Source organism: Cucumis sativus, chromosome 3 (assembly GCF_000004075.3).
Source record: "Cucumis sativus cultivar 9930 chromosome 3, Cucumber_9930_V3, whole genome shotgun sequence".
Lineage (NCBI taxonomy): Eukaryota > Viridiplantae > Streptophyta > Magnoliopsida > Cucurbitales > Cucurbitaceae > Cucumis > Cucumis sativus.
The window spans coordinates 22,869,724-22,896,225 of NC_026657.2; the positions used below are offsets into that span (position 1 = coordinate 22,869,724).

The following is a 26,502-nucleotide window of genomic DNA, read 5'->3' on the forward strand; positions in this document are numbered from 1 at the left end:
TGAAACAAAAAAAATTGAGGGTTTTTGATTTCTTCTCTTCTTTGTATATAAATAAAGATATTTGTATGTTCAGCCATCCTCTGGAGAAGGAAATTTCATTTCTTTTCTATCTTCTTTCTTATCTTCCTTCTTCCCTTCCCTTCCCTTCCCTATCTTTTATCTCCTTGTCTGTGTCTCTCTTATGCTCTCTTTTTGAAATCCCAATCAATTGTTGGTTTTTTCAATAGGGATCAAAGAGAGACATGGAGGCCGTTTTGCAGAGCAAAGGGCTTCTTTCTCTTCCCCCAAACCCCAAAACCAGGACTTTCTTACCTTCTCATGGCCTCAGACAAAGGATTTTATCTACAAATCCTCGAAATCTTTCTGGCTTTTCTCTTTCCTCAAATGGGTTTCAACGATTTCAAGGATTTGTATCAAAAAAACCTTCCTTCTTTTCTAAAGAACGAGTTTCTTTAATCTGTAGGGCTGAAGCTGCGGCAGCTCCGGCGGCGGATTCCGATGGTCAGTCGGGGTTTGGTGAAATTGATACCCCGAAATTTTTGGGGATTGAGGTTGAAACCCTTAAAAAGATTGTCCCTCTTGGGCTTATGTTCTTTTGCATCCTTTTTAATTATACGATTCTTAGAGATACTAAGGATGTTTTGGTTGTGACTGCTAAAGGTAGCAGTGCTGAGATTATTCCATTTTTGAAGACTTGGGTTAATTTACCTATGGCTGTTGGTTTCATGTTGTTGTATACCAAGATGGCTAATGTGTTGCCTAGACAGGCTCTGTTCTACACTGTTATTGTTCCATTCATTGCCTTTTTTGGGGCTTTTGGGTTTCTTTTATATCCTCTCAGCAATTATATTCATCCTCAAGCTTTTGCTGATAAGCTTCTCAACGCTCTTGGCCCGAGGTTCCTTGGCCCTCTGGCTATTATGAGGATTTGGAGCTTCTGTTTGTTTTATGTGATGGCTGAGCTGTGGGGAAGTGTTGTGGTTTCCGTTCTGTTCTGGGGATTTGCCAATCAGGTATAATTTCAAAAGCTTTATCATTTGATTCTTATTCGTTTTGTGATTTATGATGATTTGGTTTTTGGGTTGTTGACTGCTGCTGATGATTTCGATCTTGTTCGAGTGTGTGTTGGATGTTGAATATTATTGAATGACGACTCTTGTTTGTTTCTTCTGGATGCTAGTTTTTGCTTCGGTTGGTTCCCATGGCTTCACATGGTGTGCTTTGTGAAATATGTTTTGAGTGTATGATGAGGTTGAGGATCTGTGAAATGGAATGAAATGGAAATGAATTAGTTCTGTTGCATTTGTGTTTAAGTGAAAAATATTGGTTTTCTCCCATAGACTAATCCTTGCTACGAGTCTGCTGGTATTCGTTTAGTTCTTGAGCTTATGTTTTGATCATGTATGGATAGGTTTTATGGAATCTGTGTGGCCAAAATAGCAAGTTTCGGAGGATTACCTCATTAATTTCTCTTCTTTGATTGCCATTTTCCTGCAGATAACTACTGTTGACGAAGCCAAAAAGTTCTATCCCCTATTCGGACTTGGTGCAAATGTTGCCCTCATTTTCTCAGGCAGAACGGTGAAGTATTTCTCGAATATGAGGAAACACTTGGGTCCCGGAGTTGATGGTTGGGCAATATCTCTGAAAGCAATGATGAGTATCGTGGTGGGTATGGGACTTGCTATCTGTTTCCTGTATTGGTGGGTGAATAAATTTGCCGCTCTTCCCACTCGCAGCAAGAAGAAGAAGGTAACGTCTTTAGGTCCTAATGGTATATATATAGTTATAAGAATGCCATTGGTATGAACCCTTGGCTTCCCCATATGGTTTGGAGCCAAAGATTCTATTGTCGACAAACCAATGCATAGCCATAATATTGTCTTTTTTGACAAATGATTCTGAATATTTATGATTCTTGTATTAATTTACAGGCAAAGGTTAACATGGGGACAATGGAGAGCTTGAAATTCTTGGCTTCTTCAAGATATATTCGGGATCTTGCCACTCTGGTGGTTGCGTACGGCATCAGTATCAATCTCGTTGAGGTTACATGGAAATCAAAGCTCAAAGCACAGGTTTGTTGCATTTTACATTGGAATGTCTGTCTAGCAATCAGCTTGTTGCGCTCTATAAATAATATCTTTATCCAACTGTGCAGTTTCCGAGCCCGAATGAATACTCCTCTTTCATGGGTGATTTCTCAACCGCTACTGGAATTGTGACATTCGTAATGATGTTGCTAAGTCAATATATATTCAACAAATACGGATGGGGAGTAGCAGCCAACATTACGCCCACAGTGCTCCTCGTCACTGGAGTTGCTTTCTTTTCATTGATCTTGTTTGGAGGCCCGATAGCCCCAATGCTTACACAGTTCGGCTTAACTCCTCTTCTTGCTGCTGTTTATGTGGGTGCTATGCAAAACATCTTCAGCAAGAGTGCCAAGTACAGTTTGTTTGATCCTTGCAAAGAAATGGCTTACATTCCTCTGGATGAGGATACCAAGGTATGCTAATTTCACAACTTGTTCGTACTAAATTGTCTAAACCATCATTTGAGAATTCATTTCTCGATGGCTCTGTGTGACAAATTCTTGTGTTTCAGGTTAAAGGGAAGGCTGCCATTGATGTCGTCTGCAACCCGTTGGGGAAGTCTGGAGGCGCTCTCATTCAACAGTTCATGATTTTGACATTCGGATCTCTTGCAAACTCGACTCCATACCTTGGAGGTGTCCTGTTGGTTATAGTGCTGGCATGGTTAGGAGCAGCTAGATCATTAGACAGCCAATTCAGTGCACTGCGTCGGGAAGAAGAGCTCGAGAAGGAGTTGGAAAGATCAGCCGTGAAGATCCCAGTCGTGTTGCAGAACGACGGTGACAATGGCTCCCTTGCGAGTCGCTCGCCTTTGAACCCGACAACAGGTGATTCTGCAAGCAGTTCATCTGAAACCTCAGCACCCACAAACGCTTAGATTTGTTCTTTCAGTCGCTAATTCAAACAAACATCGAGAATTTGGTTTGTTTGGGTTAGAATTTTGTTTTAGTTTCATAGAAATAAAGGTAGCCAAAGACAGAATGTGATGATCTGACTTTTTCCAGAATATCTTTTTTCTTTCTCAATATAAATTCAATGGCGCTTGTACCGTATTTGTAATCGCATTTTATATATAATGGTGGTGAATCCCCGCCAGTTTTATTTGTAGTTCTATCTATCCCAGGTTGAAATTTTTTATTCTTTTGAAATTTGGCCAAAGATATCTTGTTTTTGTTTTATTTACACGAATTAGAATTCTTTTTGAACTGTCTGCCTTTTATTTAATGTCGACCAAATTGTTTATTTAATTTTTAATCTTTTCTTGTTTGTAAAAAAGCTGTCAGAATTTACTTGACTTTTCTGATTTGGGAGACTTAGCTGCTTTTTTCCCAAGCCCTACGTGTGAATTTGTCTCAGATGAACTTGAATTCACTTTATTTAAATTTTAAGTTAACTTGTCCATAGTTTGCAGTTAATTTTCGCTTTCTACGTCACGATTGGAATAGCTGTGTTCATGTACGTGGAAGAAGGGATAGTTGGGGTATTAACTTTCCTTGGTTTTGTAATTTTATTGAATTGTTATTGTCAGAAACTCTAGCGTCGTCTTGCTGGAAATAGGCAGACTTTTGTTTTGGTTTCCCTAAAAAAAAAAAGGAAAAAGAAGACATAACTCAAAAGGAAAATGCATAACTATGGATAAAAGACAGTGTTGTTTAGTTGTTAAAATAAATAAATAAATTTAGAGTATTTATATCACACCAAAAAGCCTTATATTACAAACATAACCAAGAAAAAAAATGAGGTGAATCTTTTGCATTGAGCGCCTAAATGCAGTGATTTATTGGTTTTGCAAGTAACCAACAACACCCAGAATAACAAAAGGGAAAAAAAAGAAAAAAAAGAACTTATGGACATTCTCATACAGACAACACTGGCATAATCGAAACAGGGAAGTTTCATGTCCTAATAACTGCCTTCTTGAGTGTCTTGATAGAAGATTTGATAAAGCTGTTTCTCGAAGCATGATCTTCAACATCGACGTTGTCGTCCCCACTTACCATTGGTTTCTTTCCCATACAGTCTACTCCCCTTTTCATCCCTAAGATCAGAGATGGTGATGATGGGATTCTCCTAAATATCCTTGCACTGTCTGATCTTGTGAATTTTATTTCCTTTCCACTCTGCTCTTTCTTTTCACTCTCTTCAATGTTCACGTCTTTTTCGCTTTTGCTGTCAATCCTGTCTTTCTCTTCAACAGTACGTTCTTTATCACCCGTCTCTTTGTTGTTTTTCTCTTCTGTAGTCGTCGAGACATCGACCTCCTTCTGTGGGGAATTTGCATTCATTTTTGTGCTTCTGCTGCTTTCATCTTCATTTTGGAGACGTGCATCTTCTTGGTTCTCATCCAACAGCATTTGAAGCCACTTCTCAATGTTTCCTTTCCCTCGTTGTTTTCTACTCTCTTCGTCTTCTTCTTCTTCTTCGACATCTGACTCTTGCATGAAAGGGAATAGCAGCATGTCGTGTCTCTTTGCTTCTCCTATTTCTAGGTTTTGAAACCTTTGAGTAATTAAGCTTTCTTCCGCTAATGGAACAATTGCTTTGCTGTTCTCATGTTCACCAGGCTTCTCCATGGCCACATCACTTTCCTTTTGGTTCTGCTCTCCATTTTGAGACAAACCACATTCAGAAGCTCTTTGTTCTTCCTCTAGAAATAGTCTGAGCTCTTTGTGTGTAGGTGTCTTTGGCTTGATTCCTGGCAAAAAGAAAGTTGGAGTTTTAGAGTCTGTTTCTTCCAATAGCATTTTGTCCATTCTTAATCTTTTTCGAGCCTGATCGTGTTCAGGCCTCAACTGTTTCTCCAGCTCATCTCTCTGTCTATATTTTTGGTAGAGATCCTTCTCGGCAGCATTACAAATTGCCTTCTGTGCTTCAAGCCGGGCCATTAGCGCATTACTCGCTGCTTGGTTTAGCCTCAACTGCTCCTTGTAAATAACACTCCTACAAGAAAAACAATCACATTGCCAAGCTTAAGTCTATTTGGACAATAATCCAAGCTTTACATGTTGGTTTTCACAAAACGTGCAATTAAGTTTTATAATCTTACTGGTGCATGGTATCCCGGATCATCTTCTCCAGCATTGTCTTATGAGATGATTGTGCCTCTGCTAATCGCCTACATTTCTCTGCTCTTCGTTTATGCTTAATTAATTTCAGTTCCAAGTCCTGAATTGTGAGCTTCTCTTCTTCATTATTTAGCTTCATATCATTCACTTCACCATCCACTCTCTGTATTTCAGCCTTCAGCTTTGCCCTTTCATCTCTTTGTCTAAGGGAATCTCTGGCCATGACAATGGCTTGGTAAGGGTTTGCAATGAAGTCCGGGTTTTCATTCTCTTTAAGAAGTTCAGGTTTCACTTTTCGTGCAGCTGATATTAGAGATGGAATTTAAAAGTTATCGAATTTGACTGATTTATATTTAAATTTCTAGTATGAAATCAAAATTTAACCCCAAGAGCAAGAGATAAAGAATGAGAAGAATTTCATAAAACTAACCAACTATAGGGATACTTGGTCTTGGTTGCCTATTGTAGTCCAATGATCTCAAAGGTGATGAAGAATCATAACATTCTCTTCGAGATAAAACGATGGCAGCTGGAGCAAAGCCGAGTCGCTCTTTGGCTTCCACAAAATGTTGTGGAAAAGAGTGAGATTCAACTGTCTGTGAAGTATTCAGCTCTTCATTTTCGCCTTCAAAGAACAAAAAAGAAAATGCTCTACGCCTGCCATCAATACATCATGAAAATACAAACATACATCACCACCTTATCATTCATGAACTCAAATAAACATCAATCAAGAAACTTAATGCAAACCTACCTGAAATCTGAGTTGGATGAAGCAAAGATTGATAGAAACTGGTTTACAGAGATACCTAATTGAAAATCCCACCAAGGGACCAAGAACTCTAACTTGTGATGCTTCCTCTTGCAGGCTTGCCATTGTAGTATCCGTAAATTGCTTGGAACAGTCAGTCCTCCTCCTGTGTTACAGCAAAAAAACAATAAGAAAAGGAGAGACAAAAAAATAAAGAAGTCGACGAATTTAGAACAAAATTTGAAGTATACTTGAGCAGGGAAACCAATGATCAATATCCCAAGCAAGTGGTGAAGCAGAATCAGCATGATAATACAGAACATTGCCGTAATGGTCAACTCGAATTACTGCAGGATCAAAGCCAGCATTCCTGGTATAGAAGAAATCAGCTGATTTTAAACAAGCAAATACAAAAGATTTTAGAAAATTTAGATATGGAAATTCAGCTATTTACCCGAGATGATTGAGTTGCTTCCATAAGAGACTCACAAAAAGCTTAGGCTTCGTAGTAGGCTTTGCCTTTGGATTTATAATTGGAAACAACTTATCAAGTTCTCGTGCTGTTGCGGTCTGAATACAGAAACAATCAATATAATGAAATTGATATCTTGATCTATGCCTAAGGATATCTGGAATACGACAAACAGAGTAAAATTTGTTTGAAGATACGAGAAATCGCATCATTTTCACTATATCCAGCACAATTTAAGCCAACAATGAAACTCAAAATGAGAAGTTTCGGTTTCTGCAAACATTGCTAAAGTTCTATAGACTTGAAATAGTTTGAGATCGATTAGGAGATTCCATTTCCTTGCTGAATTGACATCATAATATCAAAAGCCAATTAGAAATAGAAATTTTGAAGAGAAATTGTTCGGATATCCACAAAAGCCAATTAGAAAGAAACTAAGGAGTAATCATATACAATATCCTAAAAAATAACAGAAAGAACTCAATCCCTAAAATGTTAAATCGAACAATTCGAACAACACAGCACTAAAATCTCAATTCAGTTGATTTCATTTCCTTGCGGAATTCACGTCATAATATCAAAACATTCCCTCCAGAAATGGAAAATTTGAAGTGAAAATTGCCAATTAGAAAGGAACTAAGGAGTGATGATATAAAATTTCCCCCAAAATGACAGAAAGAGGTCAATCCCTAAAATGTTCGATCGAACAATTCAATCAGCACACACTAAAACCTCAGTTGAGTCAATTCTTGGTCAATTTAGCGTAGAAAAGTTTAATTTGTACTGTACCTCTCGTTTCTTGAGACTATAAGGCGTGAAGGTGAAAGGAGGACCATGAGTGTACAATCCAGCTTGTCGATCGCGGCAGAGCTTGGCATAAGCTTGCGGGTGGCCGACAGCTTCATCGATCGCCATTTCTACTTCACTAAACAAGCAATTGTCGGCCATTATCTTCAATCTTCTTCTTCTTCTTCTTCTTCTTCTTCTTCGCTTAAAATTGAGCTGAGATGAAGAAACTGACAGAGGAGCGTTAGAAGAGATAATAAGATACTGTTTTCCTTTTTTTTCTTTTTCTTTTAGGTATCAAAAAGAATCCAACGGTCGAATTCGGATTTAATATCGGTTTATTAATGGGTTTCAAATTCTATTGTCACGTTGCTGAAACGGTGCGTATGATGGTAATGGCAACGGCTATTATTTAGAATGGCCCACAATAATTAAATTGGGTTTTGTATTTGGGCCCATTTCATGATGGTCCTCTTTTTCAATACACAAAACTCAAATTTCAAACTTAACTTCAACCATTACCAGGACCCTAATATTATTTGTGATTTTTTTAGACAACAAATCTGGGGTTATCATTACAATTTAAACATTAACCTCCAAACAAGAAGTACAATATATCTAAACAACTTTACATCATCATACCTATTTATATTTTTTTCAAATCAGTCACCTAATCAATGTTTAAATTAAAGATATATTTTATCGCAACCTAGTCAAGGTATCAATTAGGAGAAGTATAATCTTTTTCTTTTTAGGTCGCTGCCACACTATTTCATATCTTATTTTTGCTCCAAACTTTAAAGAATTTCTACTTCAATAATAGTTTTGAAACATTTGTAAAAGTTTCCAAATGTACGATAAGTAACGAGAAGTTTTCTTAAAAAAGATAAACAGAAAAGTTATGTACATTTTTACATATACATGTGATAACAATTTTTTTTTAACATAATTAAATATACCTTTTCTATGGCCAAAAGTACCTTTGTCTCATCTTTAAAAAACAAAAAAAAAAACCTTAATCTCATGATAGCATCCCTATGAACCTCAAAATTAGAGATTCATTCTCCCACTACTCACAATTTGTTCAAACATCTTCACCAATTTATTAGTTTCTCACTCACTACAACTTTCTTTTTCTTTTCTTTAGGATCCTCCAACTTGGATTGGGCCTATTTATCACTTCAGCCTCAAAGTTATTGTTGACCCAATATTCAATAATGTATTGGATATGAAATAGAAGACAGCCTAGGTCTAAAAAAAATGAAAATATTAATTTAGTTTAAGTATATTAAATAAACTAATAATTATATCCATTTAAATTTTCAATTTTGAAAGTTATATTAATTTAAACTCCAAACTAATGAGCAAGAAATTTCGACCAATTAAATCATGCCACATCATCATAACAAATATTTGATAATTATATTTTTATTGAATTTTGATAATTAAGTTTACTCAATAAAACCCAATTCAAATCCAATAAGTAGATTAGTCAAGTCGAAACTCGATGTGGTCCAATAAAGCAAATGAGTCCAAGCCCAACAGACAAATTGGTCCAAGAACAAGCCCGACAAGTAAATGGACCCATGCCCACCTAAAAGCCCACAAAATTTCTCTATAAATAAAGACTTTTGCCATTCATTTGAGGGGTATTTGGTTGAAGGAAGAATTGAAACTTTGAAGAATTGAAGATTCAGACTTCTACAAGCTCTCTCAAGACGTGCAAGTTCGTATCAACCCTGAGATTAACAACTTCTGGAAGATTGAAGACTTGGAAGATTAAACTTTCCTCGAATTCCAGAAGATCGAAGTTTAAATCGACTTGCAACTACAACATCCTGAAGATCAAAGATAAAAAAGTTATAAGTTTTAGCTTGTATTCGAGAAAAAAGCATCAAATAAGTAAATATTAGAGATTGTATCTGCTATATCAATCAATATACAAAGTTCAATTGCACGAAATACATTTCTTCGAAACCTCGTGTGAACACTAACGATTGTATCAATTTAAATCTTTCAATATATTTTATTATTTGGATACACTTTGTAAACCTTCATTGTTTAAATCAATACTTTTAAGAAAGATAAGAGTTTTCAATTGAAAGTTATTAGTAAGGTTTAAATTAACACCATTACTAGTTTAAAGTTTAAATTGATATGTGACTCAAATCTTATGATTATAAATTGATATGTGATAAAATAAAGATAAAATAAATTATTTATTTGATTGTTGATGAAATGGTTTGATATGTGAATTCAATAATTTATTTGTTCATAATAACTATTGAATTTAAATTTAAGGTACACTCTCTACAGAAATTGTTAGTTATATCATGGCTGTTGATGAAGGAATATAATCTCTCCTCCCACAAACTCCTTTTAATTTATTATACTTTGTAGAAAAATTGGATAAAATAACATAATTTTATGGCATGTTTGGTAAGCAATATGAAGACAATAGATGGAATGAAAAAACAAAAAATGTATATTATGTTAATATGGCGAAAATATTTAATTTCATATAGAAAAGATAGGTTCAATTCGTTATTGATTTGGATTTTGCAGCTATGAAATTAAAGTGAGATTCAGATGGATGTGAATGATTTTTCAGAGAATTTAATCCATATGGAATTCATGAACTTAAAATATGCATTAAATGCAGTATGGTTATATATTTATGAATTCATCCAAAGTGCTCCTTTAACAAAAAAAAAAAAAAAATGTATTTTTAAAAATATAACAAAAACCACCAAATATTTACATTGTACAACAATTTACAAATCTATGGACCGATGATTAATTGTCATTCAAGGACGCGTAATATATTTAAACAACAATCGTTTAGATTTTTCTTGTTTCATGATCATTTATATTTGATCGTTTAAATTTTGCTACCAAAATCTAAATGATTTTTAAATATTCTTTGATACCGAATGATTTAGATTTTGGTACACGATCTTAATCAAATAACAATTTGAAAAAAAATAAAAAAACAATTGTAGAAGAAGAAAAAAACGACAAAAGAAAGAATATAGAAAAGAAGAGCAAATATAAATATTTTAAAAAATTACATAAAAAGAGATTAATACTTTTTAAAAAATGAAGAGTTTTATAAAAGAATTTATTCTGTTACACACTTTGTAAATATTTTAACCGTTTATTATATTTATGAAAATTCAGAATATAAACAGAAAAAGAATCTCACGTCTTTGAGTGTCAGCTATAACACAACGACTTTCTAACCTCTTTTACTGGGATGTTTCGTTTCATTTACTAACATTCTGATAATGCAATTGTTGATTTAAAATTAGGTTTGGGTCTCCTTCAAAATTGATCCCATCTCCTTCCGGATCAATCTTAATAAACTTAAGTTTTCCATTGACATTGATTGAAGATGTGGTCAGAGTTGGGATGTTTGGAGTTGCAAAATTTATGGTTTGGATTCAATATTTTGCCTCTTGCTTTTCTACAGTAGCTAACCTAGATGGCTAACTTTTATGTAATTGAAACTAGTACTCTATGATCACCTTTGTAGTTAACAACACAATTTTGTACGTACTTCCTCTAAATAATACTCATGACTACCTTTTCCATCTGTAAAAGAATCAATACAAGTTTGCTATACGACAACCACAAAGACTACATATATAACTAAATCTAATACCATTATCTTCTATTTTAACCTTCATGTTACACAAATCTAACAAGGGACGACATGTACCCTCTTTCATATGTAGACTAAACAAAATGTTACTGCTACAAGATTAGAAACAGTTTAATATCTTCATTTGCCCTCTTCTAAAGTTAGACCAAACTTGTAGAGTTTCACCAAAATTAAATTTATTTGTTAACAATTAGCTAGCAATGGCATCTAAAAGAAAGAAAAATTAAATAAAAACATTAGAGTTGTAAAGGTAAGATTTACAACATAGTCCATAAATCAATAGTGTAAATATTATAGTCCTGAAGGAAAGGGAAGAAAACCAATGGACAAAGTCTTGCAATTAGGAGAAATTTGCACCATTTTACAAATAAAGTCAGAACTTCTTTGGAATGAAAATAACACTTTCCACCACACTAAGCAAGTTGGAAGAAAAATTAAGGTAATGAATTAAGGCCATGTTCAATCCTACTGAAAAAGTAACAAGGAAGGAGGGAGTTGGGCCAAATGGCCTAATTATTCTCTCCTCCCCTTCCTTACGTAGGCTTTATATCTTAATTAGGTAGTGATTCAATCCTCATCTTTTACTGTTTTTAGAAGATTATATTTAACTCCTTCACCTAACATTTACAACACTCAACTGCGACTTACCATTATTGTTTTCTTTTTCTACTAAATTAAGTTTGTTTATAATTATATTACTTACCAATTATCCTTATATTATGCTTTCTTTGACATTAGTATATTCAGAAATTTAATGCAAGGATTGAAAAGACACGAGTGTTCACACATAGTTTGGTAAACCTTTTAATTAAAACCATATTTATTATTATGGTTTTGGGTCAAAGGTCGTAGTTCAAGTACTACTTTGATTGGCTTACCCGAATTCAAAATTTCTCAATTATATTAACAAAACCTCTAAAAAATAGTAGGCCACATTCATTTGCTTATTATTTCCTCTTCAACCACGGTTGTTTTTAGAGTTTTGAATGTAATTAAGATTATTGAAAATTGGAGAAGCATTACAAAATGTGAATAATTAATAACAAACAAAAATGAGATCGTAAAACATAAAACCAATAAGAAAAAATGTTTGATAATTGAAAATGATAGAAATAGAAAATTAGATTTGATTAGAAATAGAGTGTTAGAAATTGAAATACAAACTTTTCCACGAGGAAAATGATAGTAATTAAAGCAAAAGATTCGTTGGAAAAGAAATTGTGGTGAAGAAAAGATTTGAGAAAATTGAATGTTTCACGTTGTAGGATTTGATGGGAAAATTAAAAAGAATTGACATTAATGTTAGATGGAAAATATATACATTAATTTAGCAACACCTATCGTACATAATGTCATTTCTCACATTCACACGAAAAACAAAAATGGCATGCTCCTTTGGTAATCATTTTTTCTTTTTTCTTTTAAAAATGAATTATAGACCCTAACTTTCTTTTAAATTTGGTCTCATCCAAATCATAGTAAGAAATAGTGAGAAACAGCCCAATATTCAAATTCTTTACAAAATATACCAAATTTCATTCGACTCATTTAATTATTTTTGCCATATTTTTTTAGTTTTATTATTCATAAGAACTCTCATTTTCATTTTTTGTGTTTAGATTGCACTTTCAAGTGATTAATTTAAAAATAAGGCCACCACACCTCTAGCAAACCTCGTTGGCCAATCTCTGACAATCATCTCTGCCGACTAACTGTCGTTAGCCAACATTCAATTATTATCTACCGTTTTTCCCACGCTTACAACCAACCTCGACAACCGCTTTCAGACAATCATCATAGGCAAAACTTCGTGTTACTATTTCTCAGTTATCGTCAATCGTCATTGGTGAACTTGCTTTGGCTATCGTTTTTTTGTTATTGTTGTCCATCAAATGCTGACGACCAACTTTCGCGAACCGTTTTTTCGACAACCATTGTTGATCCATTTCCGACAACCACAGTTGACCAATTTTTGACAGACATTTTATTGATGTTCGACACTTGCTAACTTCCAACTACCATTTTTCAACGACCGCCACTTACAGCCTTTTGTCACCATTTTTTTATGATTATTTTTCGGCAATCGTTGCCAACCAACTTTCAGTGACCATTTTTTAGTGATTGTCCCTAATGCACTATCGGCCATTGTTGATTGTTGTTGGCAAACCTCACGTGATCACCATTTTTCTGGCAACTGCTTTTTACAACTACCAATGGTCAACTTTCTTTTACCATTTGTTTGCAACAACTGTCGACCATCCTCTAACAAACGCTTTTTGACAACTGTCTTCAATCAACTTTCAACAACCTTTTTCGGTGATTTGTCTCCGATCAACCTCTTGTCACTATTCTTTTAGTGATCATCGTTAGCTAACCTTCTCTCACAGTATAATTGTCATCAAGTTATTGTTTTGAAATATAGCAAAATGTATCCTTAAGTTGATGCATATTTGTATTTAATCCAAAGGGTTGTCAAGAAGAATGACAAATTATGACTTTTACTTTGACAAAATAGCAAAAATAAATTTAAATTGTTAAAATAGCAAAACATAAAAATTAGAAAAATAAATAAATGAAACAATCCCTCAAATGCCTCTAACAAATATGTAAAATACAATTGTTCACATAAACCTCAAATACATTGTAATTGAAATAACATACATATGCCACATAGAAATTTCCCCCAAAAAACATAAAGATTAGAATGTTTGTATTAATGGGAAGCTCAAAATTTAAAATATCTGCAAGTGATCATTTTTTCCCTTGGATTTCAGCTGCTTACTTTCTTTTTTCATTCGAAACCCTAAAGAAAGTTTAAAAATCATTTGAAACCATCAATTTATAAAATAATTCAAAAGGGGAGCATTATTTATATTATAATAAAGATAAAATCATGAAATTATACCATATAATTCAAAACTTGTATACATCCGTGAGTTCGTCCACTCAAATCAGTGAGTTCTTCAAGTTCTTCATACATTCAAGATTCACTTGAGCTCTTATCCTCTCTTGTTTGGAAGAAAAATTTTATCTCTCTCATTGTGTTTGTATTTGGTCGGTTGCCCTTTCTCTCACTCTCCTTCTTTTCTTTTCTCTAATAAAACCTAAAAGATGAAGATTCAAATAATTGCAAAAATGTCATTTAAACATAATTAAATTATAAATTATAAATTCAAATTGTTATTAAAAATATATATTAAAATTCAAATTCTCTTATTAAAAATATATATTATGTCTAATTTAATAAATGGTTTAAAATATAACAAATTTGAAAATATTGTATATAATAAAATATAACAAATTCAAATTTAAATTAGTGATTGCCATTCTTTTAGGGATTAGATTGAGAAATAGTTGAAAATTTCTCCTCTGAAAAACTACATATCTTTATCTTGAACTCTACTTAGAAAGGTGTTGCGATCCCGATTATTCCTGCTCCGCTTCTTTGTCTTTTAGAACTCAAATTCTTTCTTCTCAAAGTCGCATATTGAATTGTGCCTTCGTTTTAGAGTCGGATAAATCACATGGACCTGACACTCCAGACTGGATCTTGTAGGAGCTTTCTACCCTTTACAACGTTCTCATTAAAGAAGCGAAGGCTCTTTGAAGATTTTGAGTTTTACAAATTAGGAGAAAGAAATAGAAAGTGCGTGAAGAATGGGGAGAAATATTTATTAAACATAAGTTTTATGAATTAAATAAATAAATGTTAACTAATTTGATTTAAATATTAAAAATCCGAAAATTGGTTATGAATTATAGGCATATATTTAGGATATATTGAAAAAATCTTGTCAATCCCAAAAATATCATAAATTAGTTCATATTTTTCAAAATTGGTTTCAGTTTGCAAATACACTATATCTGTGATTGTATGGTATTTGGTCTCATTATTTGTATCATGCAAATACACTGTATCGGTAAAACATATATTATCCTACATAAAAATGTATGAACACATATTATACTTCTTGATTCAGATATGCATATATAACAAGGATGATTAGAAATAAAACGTCACAAACGAAATAAAATGTCTAATTAAAATAAATATAAATATTAACGTAATTAAAAAATACAAGCTGAAAAAATAATTATTTTATACAAGAGGCACAATAAATTAATTTTTTAATAAAAATCAACCAAAATAAGTGTATAATCATAATTAGCATGATTGTAAGGATGTAATATAATGACTCGAAAATGATTGAAATTCTCATAACCATTTTTTATATTAACCCTGCGTACTATTTATTATCTCATAATTTTTTAAATAATTTAAAATATAAATCTTACGAAAAATATTGAGTAAGTGATTGTCATTATTTTAGGTATTATATTTCATAATATTTGAATTCAAAATATTATGAAATCTAATGAATAAGTAATGGTTGAAAATCTTTTAGTAATTTTTTAGGGGAATCTTTATTAAACATCTTTTATGAATTAAATAAATAAATGTTAATCAATTTGATTGAAATACTAAAAATTTATTATGAATTATACGCATATAGAGATATTGGGAAAATCTTGTCAATCCTGAAAATATCATAGTTAATATTTTTCCAAACTGATTGTAGTTTGCAAATACACTATATATGATATTTGGCCTCCTTAAGCAAAAGTGATGAAACGTACCTTGAAGGAATAATATTATCAATGATTTTATGGTGTGAATTAAATAATGTGAAATAAATAGATATTATTAAAAATAATTTGTTAAGCATTTGATTTAAAGTGTACAAATTGAAGGCATGAATCTAACCTATATATATTGGTTAAATGAGATCAATCCAAAACATAAATATCTATTTAATATTATTATAAAATTGAATGATATGAAAATACACTTTATGTGTTATATTATCTTAGTTTACGCGACACAAATATACTATAACTGAAAAAAAAATGAGTTGCAGACTATAAGGGGTAAAATTGGTTGAAAATTTGTAAAAAAAAACTACGACTTTGCTAAAAATCAAATTATTTTTAAAATTTGCTATTTTCCAAATTGTACTCTATTATTTTGTCATTTTTACCGGTACGAGTGATCCAAAATAGAAACAAACTTAAACATTTAAGGATTAATTGCAACAAATATTTAATTAAGTTATTTGTTTTTGAGTAAATTTAATAAACTATAAAAATATTACAACATTCAATTAAAAGTGAACCAAATATAGTAAAAATATTCAAAGCAAAATTGAACTATAAATGATCCTTGAGGACTAATTTTGAGTTTATTATTGAAATTATAATAAGTAAATTAGATGTTATGATATATATTTTTTAGAATAATAGAGAATATAGTTTGAGTGACTTATGATATATTTATTTTAGAAAAATACAAATACATTTTTATAGTTTCGAAAAACATATTTGTTTATTTTTAAATAAGATGTTTGTGGCCAAGAAAGAGTTCAATTTCATGTATACTTTAATTGTCAATCATTTTCAACACCATGTTTTATTCACCAAAATGAAAAAACTTCAAATTAGGCCTTTTGGTCTACAATTTGAAGTAAATGCAATCCTTTTCCTTTTCCAACTGTATGTTGGTGATATATTTTGTAGAAGAAAACCCATTCTTATAGAAAACATTGAACTTGTTTCATTTGGATAGTATAGTTGCGTATATAATTACTCTATTCATGAAGTAGAATGCTCTACAAACAAAACTTATTCAACTATGACTTTGGAGGGATTTTAAAAATGATAGATAATTTTAAATCACTTCAATTACTCCTAATATGCCCTAAAAGCTACATTTTGGAATTGGTTTTGAACCCAAAAATATTATAATATGTATATTACATTCAAGTAGAAGCATCTTGAAAGTAGCTCTGAGTATAGATAAGCCCATACTCTACTCATCCCTTCACACACACACACATACAAACATACAAACATACATATACCTTACACAACCATCGTTTTTCAAATATTATAATATGTATATTACTTTATCTCATGTCTCAAGTTTTATTGGTTACAGATTTCATCTTCACAATATTTTTTTAAGGGACAGTTGTTTCCTGTCACATTTATCATTTTGTACCTTTGGTTATCACTCTAATTCTGTTATTCATATCAATAGTCTGTTGTCCTACCCATTCCTGACTTTGTACATTTCTTATAAATATAGAAAATCCTACCCATTTAATTAATTTCTTCATGGTTTTCTTTTCTTTTTTGGGCTGTACAGAATTTGTTTTGGGACGTTGTTGTTGTTGTTTTTTTTATGTACATATTTAAGAGATTATTGTACTGTTTTTAGTGTTAAGTTATCGAGCATATTCGTTCTTGGTGTTAAGTTAGGAGCATATTCGAACAATATTATCTTGTATTGGTACCAAAAACAAAAATGCGTCAATCATTTGTAATTGTGAAGTTTTTGTTATGGTTGATTTTGAGAAGCTGACTTAGTTCATTAAGTGAAGTGGTATTCATTAAAAAATAAAAAAAAAACGATTGAAGTTTAGGAGTTTTAACGTAATTAGAGGAGTGTAAGTGATTGTTTAATGTTTACTAATATTCTTATAGTTAGGAAGAGTATAATTAGTACATGAAATGTGAAGGAATCTCACAATTAGAAAAGCTATAACAATTTCAATCTAACCCTTAGTAGAAAAAGTTTACAACAATATATAAATTAAATAGATTTGAAAACTATTGTATTCAATATGGTGGAGTCCATGTGTGTGTTATATGGCAATTTCAGAGGCATATAACCGACAACATGAAGCAAATTATTTAAAGGCAATTAGACTATGAAAAACGAAAGAGAAAGAGAGGGGGCCAAACCCAAACTCATGCTCTTGACTTGTCAAATAAGGAGTATACATGAGTTGAGTTAAGTTTGAGGAAAATTAGAACAGATGTAAATTAAAAATAAATTATATCGATTTAATATACGAGAGTCAATCTAACCCATTCAAAAAATATGGATTAGACCAAAGTTGGGATTGGTGGATGATCTTTTTTTTTTTTCTTTTTCATCTCTTCATAATTTAGGCAAATTTTCATTCATGGTACACTACTACAAAAACAGGTTCTCTTAACGTTTGCAGTTTTCCTTTCTTGACGTTTTTTTCGAAAAACGTCAAGAAAGATTTCATTTTTAATAAAAAACGTCAAGAATTTTTCTGAAACATCATTCTTGACGTTTATTAAACGTCAAGTAAAATAAATTTTTCCTTGACGTTTTTAAAACATCAAGAAATATCTATTAATTTTTTGACGTTCTTAAAACGTCAAGAAGCGTATGAATTCGACATGTTTGACGTTTCTTAAACGTCAAGAATTTAAAATTTCTTGACGTTTTTCAAAAACGTCAAGAATTTAATCGTAAAACGACGTCGTTTCATTTAAGTACATTTTCTCTTCTGTAAAACCTAATTTGTCCCGCGTTTGAAGGGAAGCTTCTCCCCTTTTGCATTCGTCGTTCGTCGTTCTCCCCTTTCACCGTTCTCAAGCTTTCACCATTCTCAAGCTTCCACCGTTCATCGTTCTCCCTTCGTTCATTCACCGTTCAGTTCATCGTTCACCATTCACCGTTCACCATTCACCATTCGAAACTCGTACATAAGCGTGAGCCATCGGTCATTCACGAGATAAAGCCTACGGTCCCTATTCATCGTTCTTGCACAGCTCCCTCTATTCACCTTCTTTGTTCGAAAACGCGTAACACATTCAGACTTGTTCTACCGGAAAACCTCCATTTGTCTCCAATTTCTGTGTAAAAGGGAAGCTCCTGTTATTGCTTATACTGAGAAGGTATTGAATTTTAATTTTCGGCTCTAACATTTTTCCTAATCTACTTCTTTCTTCTTCTTTTCAATTTTACTTACTTGTAGTCAAAATTATCACTTGTTTTTTTTTTGTAAAACCAATTACTTCTTTCTTCTGTGTTTCTTTTGCTTTCAATTTGATTATCACTTGTTTTTCTATCTTACCCGTTGAAGGAAATTGAAGTCTGGGGCGTTACCTTGTGTACATTCTTTAGATGTTAACGAATATTGGTTTAGTAATTGTTTATTTATAATGCAAATTGCTCTAATATTCAATTAATGGTACTGGAGAAAATCATGATGGAACCATCCCGGCTTAGTTGGTTTAATAACTGTTTATTTATAATGCAAGTTTGAGCCTTCAATTTATGGAGAGGAACCTCCCTGCCTATCTTCTGAGCTAATAGGATCAGTCTTTATCTTTGAAAATGATACCACATTAGAAACGACATTTGGACCTGTTGTGTTAATTACTCCAAGCATGAAACTTGTACTTGTACTTTTCTGATTTTCTGATTTTCTGAGTCATTCTTTGTATGAGTTTGACATTATTTTGCGTTTCCAATTGTTTGACAGTGATCAATTGTTGTAGTTTGTTGAAGATTAGGTGTTTTTAAGTTTGTCCTTCCACTTTAATTATCAATAGTGACAATAACTTTATTTCTCATTAGATTTACAATGATGGATAAATCTTGGATGCACAAGAGTAGATTGTCTAAAGATTATGAGTTGGGTGTGGAAAACTTCATCAAATTTGGATTTTCTAATACAACTAGCTCCTATATTCGTTGTCCTTGTTTGAAATGTGTGAATTGTGAAAAACATAGTAGAAAGGGTGTTAGAGATCACTTGTATGTTAATGGTGAGATCACTTGTATGTTAATGGTATTGATGAAAGTTATAAAATTTGGTTTTGGCATGGGGAAGACCTTCCTAACTCATCCTTCTATGATGAATCTTCAAAGTTTGACATCCATACATGTGAAGATCATGATGTTGGAAGTGTAAAAGAAATGATTGAAGTTGCTCATGAGGAGTATTCAAAAGACCCAACTGAATTTGAGAAGTTGCTTATTGATGCTGAAAAACCATTGTACGAAGGATGCAAAAAGTACACAAAGTTGTCTACTCTAGTCAAATTGTATAATTTAAAAGTTAGGTATGGATGGAGTGATACTAGTTTTTCAGAATTACTTGAAACTTTGAAGGAAATTCTGCCTACTACCAATGAGCTCCCGAATTCATTGTATGAAGCAAAGAAAACATTAGGTGCATTAGGAATGGAATACGAAAAGATTCATGCATGCCCGAATAATTGTTGTCTCTATAGAAAAGAATTTGCTAATGCAATTGAATGTCCTGAATGTGGTCAATCAAGGTGGAAAAACGTCAAGGATACAAATGAAAGGAGAAAGCAAATTCCCTCTAAAGTGATATGGTACTTTCCAATCATTCCACGATTTAAAAGGCTATTCAGAAGCATTGAATGTGCTGAAAACTTGACTTGGCATTCTACTGAAAGAATTAATGATGGTAAGTTACGACATCCAGCAGACTCTCCAGCATGGAAGTTAGTAGACATGAAATGGCCAGACTTCGGTTCTGAACCCAGAAATCTTCGTTTAGCATTGTCAGCAGATGGAGTAAATCCTCATGGTGACATGAATTCTAAATACAGTTGTTGGCCGGTAGTGATGGTTATTTACAATCTTCCACCATAGTTGTATATGAAAAGAAAGTACATGATGCTATCAATGCTAATTTCAGGACCAAAACAACCGGGGGATGACATAGGCATATACTTAGCACCACTAATTGAAGATTTAAAACTTTTATGGGAAAGTGGTGTTGAATGTTATGATGCTTATCGAGAAGAACCATTCAACTTAAGGTCAGTTTTGTTGTGGACAATCAATGATTTTCCTGCATATGGTAACCTTAGTGGATGTTGTGTGAAAGGGTATAAAGCATGCCCAATTTGTGGAGATAATACAAATTCTATAAGGTTAAAGTATGGGAAGAAAATGGCATACCTTGGACATCGTAGATTTTTGGCACGAAATCATCCGTATCGACGACAAAAGAAGTCATTCAATGGTAAAAAAGAACTTGATACAATTCCAGAGCCACTTTCTGGGGAGGATGTGTATTTAAAATTGAAAGATCTTGAATTTTCTAGAGGGAAGAAGAACCATAAGAAACGGTTGATGAACAGAAGTGACAAAATTTGTTGGAATAGATTATCTTCTTTTTTTGAGTTGCCATACTGGAAGGATCTTCATGTTAGACATTGTTTAGATGTGATGCACATTGAAAAAAATGTTTGCATGAATATCTTAGGTACACTTCTTGATATTCCTGGGAAAAGTAAGGATGGATTGAATGCTAGACGCGATTTAGTTGATCTAAAACTTCGACCAGAGCTTGCCCCTATCAGCAGTGAAAAGAAAATATTCATTCCGCCCGCGTGTTATACTCTTACAAAGGATGAAAAACGATGTGTTTTGAAGACTTTGTCTGAAATAAAGGTTCCTGAAGGTTACTCTTCCAATATTAGAAACCTTGTGTCAATGACAGATTTAAAACTTAATAGTTTAAAATCTCATGATTGTCATGTGCTCATACAACAGTTGTTTCCCATTGCGATAAGATCAGTGCTACCGAAACATGTTCGTTATGCTATAACTAGGTTGTGCGTTTTTTCAATTCTGTATGCAACAAGGTATTAGACGTACAACAACTAGACAAGTTGGAAGAAGATATTGTGGTAACATTGTGTTTGTTTGAAAAGTATTTTCCCCCTTCATTCTTCACAATCATGATTCATCTCACAGTACACATAGTTAGAGAAGTCAAACTTTGTGGCCCTATATATCTTCGATGGATGTATCCCTTTGAAAGATTCATGAAGGTCATTAAAAACTCTGTGAGGAATAGATATCGTCCAGAAGGTTGTATTGCTGAAAGTTATTTAATAGAAGAAGCTGTTGAATTTTGTACTGATTTCTTATCTGGAGTAGATCCCATTGGACTTGGGACTCGCAAGTCACAAGACCATTTAGATACTTCAAACATTGGTAGACCATTGTCCATGGGAGTTCCTTTCAAACCTCAACAAGAACTTCTACATCAAGCTCATCAATATGTTTTGGAAAATACAGTCGATGTCCAACCATATACAGAGTAAGTTTTTCTTGCTTTCTTGATTGTTTTATTCACTTTTATATACTTAATCTAACTATATTACAATGTTTGAATTGATGACTACAAAGAAAACATATGAAGGCTTTGAACTGCAACTACAATATCGGAATAAGTCTAGAAATCAAAATGGCTTCAAGAGGAACATAATCGAACTTTTATACATTGGCTACGGGAAGAGGTATAGTGCTGAACATAGTAATTTAGTTACACATGTTATGTGTCCAATTTTAAATAAGAATTATCATGTTAGGTATCAACTGAGCTTGAAGTTGGAAATGCTGGAGTTTCAGATAACTTACGATGGATTGCTCATGGCCCTCATCCTTTTGTTATTAGATATAGTGGTTATGCAATCAATGGATGTCGCTATCACACACAATCTTGTGATAAAGAACGAAGTGTACAAAACAGTGGAGTTAGCTTAGTTGCAAAAACAATGCAAGTGTCTAGTTCTAAAGATAAAAATCCGGTCATCGGAGATATGTCATTTTATGGAGTCATACAAGAGATATGGGAACTGAATTATAATACGTTTAATGTTCCTGTGTTTAAATGTGATTGGGTTCAAAACAATGGCGGTGTTCGGATTGATGAACTTGGCTATGTTTTAGTTGATTTGAATAGAGTAGGACACAAGTCAGACTCCTTCATACTAGCAAGTCAAGCAAAACAAGTTTTTTATGTTGAGGATCCAAGCGATGTTAGATGGTCAGTTGTGCTTACTCCACCACAAAGAGACTTTGAAGATAGATATAACAACGATGAACTTGGTGATACAATACTACAGTGTGAAGGAATACCCAATGGTATGCCAGATGTTGACTTAAATAATGACTTGGATGACAACATCTTAACATACGTACGAGCAGATTGTGAAGGCACATGGATACCTACATAATATTATAAGGTTTAGTTTTACTGTTCTCAAACTAATAGTACCATTCGTTTATTATGCTCATTCATCTCAATTAATTGATCAGTTTTTAATTTTGTTTAAAACTTGTATACTATGCTAATTGTTTCTTCATTTTGATTGGCAGCCTTTGATTCATACATCACATGGATAACTTTAGTGATGAAGAAGCTGGTGTTGAAAATGAAACCCCAAAGCAGATATGTAGACCACGAGGACCAACTATTATGTTCGATGTCACTCGCATTAGAAGTTTGGGAGAGAAGAAGGTGGTGATGTACAATGAAGACGGAGTACCCATTGGTGAGAATGGAGCAAAGTTGAAGTCTTTCATAGGATCTGCGACACATTATCATGTCCCGATCACATATTCATCCTGGAAAAGTGTGCCGGTAGAGCTGAAAGATAAAATATTCAGTACGGTTGAGGTATATATATAATTTCAATGTGCTTATATTGATAATGTTCATGATGTATACTTTATTAATCACTTTTAAATATTTAGGCCGCATTCGTCATTGATCCAAGATCTAGGAAAAATATTATCCAAACTGCTGGCATTTCGTTTCGTCAGTTTAAGTGTTGGCTAACAACAAAATATATTATGCCACATAAGGATGAACCACAACTCCTACAAGTTCCACCAGAAAAGTATTCATTCATTGATCAACATCATTGGGCAGAATTTGTAAGGTCTAGATTGTGTGAAACTTTTCAGGTATGTTACTTTCTCAATAACAAATATATTTGTAAGGTTTAGATTGTGTGTTACTTTCTCACTAACAATATTTTTGAAAAATAGGAAAAAAGACTTCTGCAACAAGATAGACGATCTAAGAACAAGTATAACCATAGGATTTCGAGGAAGGGTTATGCCAATCTTATCGAGGAAATGGTAAGAACTAATTTATTAAGTTTATCAAACTTTATCAAAGGTTGTTCTAATCTTATTATGGAATTGAAATGTAGAAAAAGGAAGGTTCAAATCAACAAGAGTTGGATCGAGCCATCATGTGGAAGAAGGCTCGAGTTAACAAAAAAGGGGAGTATGAGAACGACGACGTTCAACAAGTTGTCCATAAAATTGTAAGACTTTTTGTATATTGAACATTTGAACTAGATTGGTTTTGTTTACACATTTCTATAACGTAGATTGGTTTTTTGTTTTAGGATGAGATTTCAATGAATACGTCTTCATCGTCTCAAAAAGGACACTCTTCTAACGATGTGTTAACCCAAGCATTGGGTACAAAAGAGCATCACGGTCGTGTTCGTGGGGTCGGTGGGTATGTTACTCCTACCAATTACTTTCATTCTGTAAAAAAACATCTAAACGTGAGGATGAGATTATACTTGAGAATGAAGAACTTCGAAGGTGTGTAAGCGAATTAGAAGCACATATCCACTCAAACTTGTCTAGACCATTATTTGGACATGGTAGCTGTTCAAAGCCAAATATCTTAGAAGAGAGTGACTCGATGAAAATAATCAAAGGGAAGAGTAAGTTGATGGATACAATCGAAGGGAAAGAGGTGGAGGAGATAAATGTAAATGACGACAAAGTAGAGTTGGACATATTTAAGGTATGCAATCGATCCTCTAATAAACTCAAATTCTTAATATTCATATCGTATTGAAAGTGAATGTTTTTCTTGAATTAGGAGAGAGCCTTAATAAAAATGCCTAAGGAAAGAGAGGTCTGTCTGTGAATCGACGTCAGTTTTGCCAATGGGAATGAAGTTGATTCTCAGATACGCTGAGAAGATAATGGAGAAAGATTATAGTATCACTATTCCACTACCTGTTGGGATTTTTGGTGTTAGTCGAAAGACTTCTGTTCTCCGAGAGGACATCATTGATCTTTGTAACATGAATGAGGTCAAAGCATTTACATTGGTGGCCTATATGACGTAAGTCAATTTCATTTCTTTAGATCTAAATTTATGTATCTCGTTTACAAGTTTATAATATTTTGTAGGTACTTGTATTCATATGTTATTGGTTCGAAGGAAAATATACAGTACGTCTTTGTAGATCCATCCCTCACCTCTGTCGGACACTCGCAAGAATCTCAAGTTCGAAACTTATGCAGTAGATTGATGGTCTCAAAGATTAACGAAATAGTTCTTGCTCCTTTTAATCCTGGGTAAGTCAAGTTATTTTATTACTTGCATTGCAAAAAACTAGTACTAATTTTTGTATAATTAGGGGTCATTGGGCACTGCTGGCCATAAATGCGTATGATGATACAATATTTTACCTCGACTCACTAAGGACAACATCGAAGTCAACTATAAGATACGTCACTGACACGTAAGTTAATCTAGTATTTCATTTAGTGTTGATTCTTATATGCATGTACACAATATATAAACTATTTGTTCAATCTTATCTTGTCAAAACAGAGCAATAGCGATGTTTCAGTCACAAAAGAACATTAAAAAAAGTAGAAAACAAACTTTCTGGCGAATAGTAAAGGCAAGTATCAACTTTTAAAGTCATTATATTTTTGTAGACTACTAGCAATTAGGATTACTTTGTTATTCAAATTTGTTGCTTTTATATAGTGTCCACTACAAGTCGGGAGTACTGAGTGTGGATACTACGTGATGAGGTATTTGAGAGAAATTGTGACTAGGGAAGCATTGTCATATCCGATGCGGTATGTTTATATATCAAACTATTGGTTTTGTGAGTTAATTGGTTTATTTGTATAGTCAGTTAATTCATTTAATTTATTTTGCATGTTTATAGATTGATACACGAAGATCATACTCACAGGCAGAACTAGACGAGGTGCGAGTTGAGTTATCTGACTTTTTGGGTTCTTACATATGATTATGACCAATATTTTGTGATTTTGAAGTAGGAAATTTTTTGTTGTGCCGCTTCTTTATGACCTTAAACTTTATGTATAGAAACTTTAGCCGATAATTCTTTTGAATTGTTCATATGGAGGGGGGGGAGGGAGGGGTTCATTCGTATATACTTTTGATTATTGTTATAGCTAGCATGTTTTGTGACTTTGTAAGTTGATTTGGATTCATGCCAATGTAAATGCCATATGAAGTCTAATGTAAAGCCTATTTCATTATGTATATGTAAAATCTTTGAATTGAATATATATAGTGAATGGTTTTATTTATATATGTTTGAGATTTGAAACTATATTTGATGAATATCAAATATCTATGAAACTGTTGCTGGACAATTACAGGACAATCATATTTCCATTACAACATAATTCAATTACAATTTCTTTTTTTTAAAAAAAAATAAAAAATGCTTGACGGTTTTAAAATGTCATGAACAATTGCAAGCTTGACGGTTTTAAACTATCGTGAACAATTGCATTTTCGACGATTGACAAATGTCAAGAACAATTACATTCTTGACAGTTTTAAAATGTCATGAATATTAAAATTCTTGACGGGTTTAAAATGTCATAAATCAGTTCATTCTTGACGGTTTTAAAATGTCATAAACAATACCAGTTTTGACGGTTCTAAAACGTCATGAACATAAGTATATTTGACGTTTATAAAACGTCAACGTTCACTATTCTTGACGTTTAATCAACCGTCAAGAACTTTGCCTTTCTTGACGCTGGCTTCAACGACGTTTTTAAAACCGTCAAGAGAGCCGTCTCTTGACAGTTTAAAAACGTCAAGAGAGTCTGTTTTTGTAGTAGTGGTACAATGAGATATATATATATATATATGTTATAAACGTTCAAATTTCAAGTTTACAATATCATTTAA

At 32.9% G+C, this 26,502-nt stretch overlaps 4 protein-coding genes and 1 long non-coding RNA gene across 5 annotated transcripts; 4 read left to right on the forward strand and 1 right to left on the reverse strand.

Annotated features, from left to right (window-relative positions):
* The first annotated feature begins 2 nt into the window (after window positions 1-2).
* Window positions 3-3,237, forward strand: LOC101216023 (plastidic ATP/ADP-transporter). The gene is made up of 5 exons (XM_004147951.3): window positions 3-1,013; window positions 1,498-1,752; window positions 1,935-2,078; window positions 2,162-2,509; window positions 2,608-3,237. Exons 1-5 carry the CDS (start codon window positions 243-245, stop codon window positions 2,971-2,973), a joined length of 1,884 nt encoding a protein of 627 aa, XP_004147999.1. The 5' UTR covers window positions 3-242; the 3' UTR covers window positions 2,974-3,237.
* A 493-nt stretch (window positions 3,238-3,730) lies between these two features.
* Window positions 3,731-7,473, reverse strand: LOC101221010 (titin homolog). Its single transcript, XM_011653239.2, has 7 exons — window positions 7,174-7,473; window positions 6,367-6,482; window positions 6,164-6,282; window positions 5,916-6,078; window positions 5,592-5,818; window positions 5,143-5,464; window positions 3,731-5,036 (listed from the first exon to the last, which is right to left on the reverse strand). The coding sequence occupies exons 1-7, from the start codon at window positions 7,330-7,332 to the stop codon at window positions 3,992-3,994; spliced, it is 2,151 nt and encodes a 716-aa protein (XP_011651541.1). The 5' UTR covers window positions 7,333-7,473; the 3' UTR covers window positions 3,731-3,991.
* An 11,832-nt stretch (window positions 7,474-19,305) lies between these two features.
* LOC101205266 lies at window positions 19,306-22,253 on the forward strand. The gene is made up of 5 exons (XM_031881699.1): window positions 19,306-19,498; window positions 19,612-20,280; window positions 20,392-21,346; window positions 21,562-21,807; window positions 22,079-22,253. The coding sequence occupies exons 1-5, from the start codon at window positions 19,306-19,308 to the stop codon at window positions 22,251-22,253; spliced, it is 2,238 nt and encodes a 745-aa protein (XP_031737559.1).
* Window positions 22,254-22,548: 295 nt separating this feature from the next.
* LOC116402827 lies at window positions 22,549-23,019 on the forward strand. Its single transcript, XR_004215479.1, has 2 exons — window positions 22,549-22,735; window positions 22,869-23,019. It is a non-coding gene; the product is annotated as an uncharacterized LOC116402827 (long non-coding RNA).
* Window positions 23,020-24,469: 1,450 nt separating this feature from the next.
* LOC116402451 lies at window positions 24,470-25,532 on the forward strand. Its single transcript, XM_031881700.1, has 6 exons — window positions 24,470-24,651; window positions 24,720-24,887; window positions 24,950-25,054; window positions 25,147-25,219; window positions 25,309-25,403; window positions 25,496-25,532. The coding sequence occupies exons 1-6, from the start codon at window positions 24,470-24,472 to the stop codon at window positions 25,530-25,532; spliced, it is 660 nt and encodes a 219-aa protein (XP_031737560.1).
* The last annotated feature ends 970 nt before the right edge of the window (window positions 25,533-26,502 follow it).

Excerpts from the sequence above, each read along its gene's own strand:
- LOC101216023 (XM_004147951.3), top strand. The coding sequence starts at position 243 with ATGGAGGCCGTTTTGCAGAGCAAAGGGCTTCTTTCTCTTCCCCCAAAC. Across the intron at positions 1,014-1,497 it reads TCTGGGGATTTGCCAATCAG|ATAACTACTGTTGACGAAGC; the intron begins GTATAATTTCAA and ends ATTTTCCTGCAG. Across the intron at positions 1,753-1,934 it reads CTCGCAGCAAGAAGAAGAAG|GCAAAGGTTAACATGGGGAC; the intron begins GTAACGTCTTTA and ends ATTAATTTACAG.
- LOC101221010 (XM_011653239.2), bottom strand. The coding sequence starts at position 7,332 with ATGGCCGACAATTGCTTGTTTAGTGAAGTAGAAATGGCGATCGATGAA. Across the intron at positions 6,283-6,366 it reads AAGCAACTCAATCATCTCGG|GAATGCTGGCTTTGATCCTG; the intron begins GTAAATAGCTGA and ends CTTCTATACCAG. Across the intron at positions 5,465-5,591 it reads ACCAAGTATCCCTATAGTTG|CTGCACGAAAAGTGAAACCT; the intron begins GTTAGTTTTATG and ends CTCTAATATCAG.
- LOC101205266 (XM_031881699.1), top strand. The coding sequence starts at position 19,306 with ATGGATAAATCTTGGATGCACAAGAGTAGATTGTCTAAAGATTATGAG. Across the intron at positions 19,499-19,611 it reads TGTTAATGGTGAGATCACTT|ATCATGATGTTGGAAGTGTA; the intron begins GTATGTTAATGG and ends ATACATGTGAAG. Across the intron at positions 20,281-20,391 it reads AGATGGAGTAAATCCTCATG|GACCAAAACAACCGGGGGAT; the intron begins GTGACATGAATT and ends TGCTAATTTCAG.
- LOC116402451 (XM_031881700.1), top strand. The coding sequence starts at position 24,470 with ATGGGAATGAAGTTGATTCTCAGATACGCTGAGAAGATAATGGAGAAA. Across the intron at positions 25,055-25,146 it reads ATAAGATACGTCACTGACAC|AGCAATAGCGATGTTTCAGT; the intron begins GTAAGTTAATCT and ends TTGTCAAAACAG. Across the intron at positions 25,220-25,308 it reads CTTTCTGGCGAATAGTAAAG|TGTCCACTACAAGTCGGGAG; the intron begins GCAAGTATCAAC and ends GCTTTTATATAG.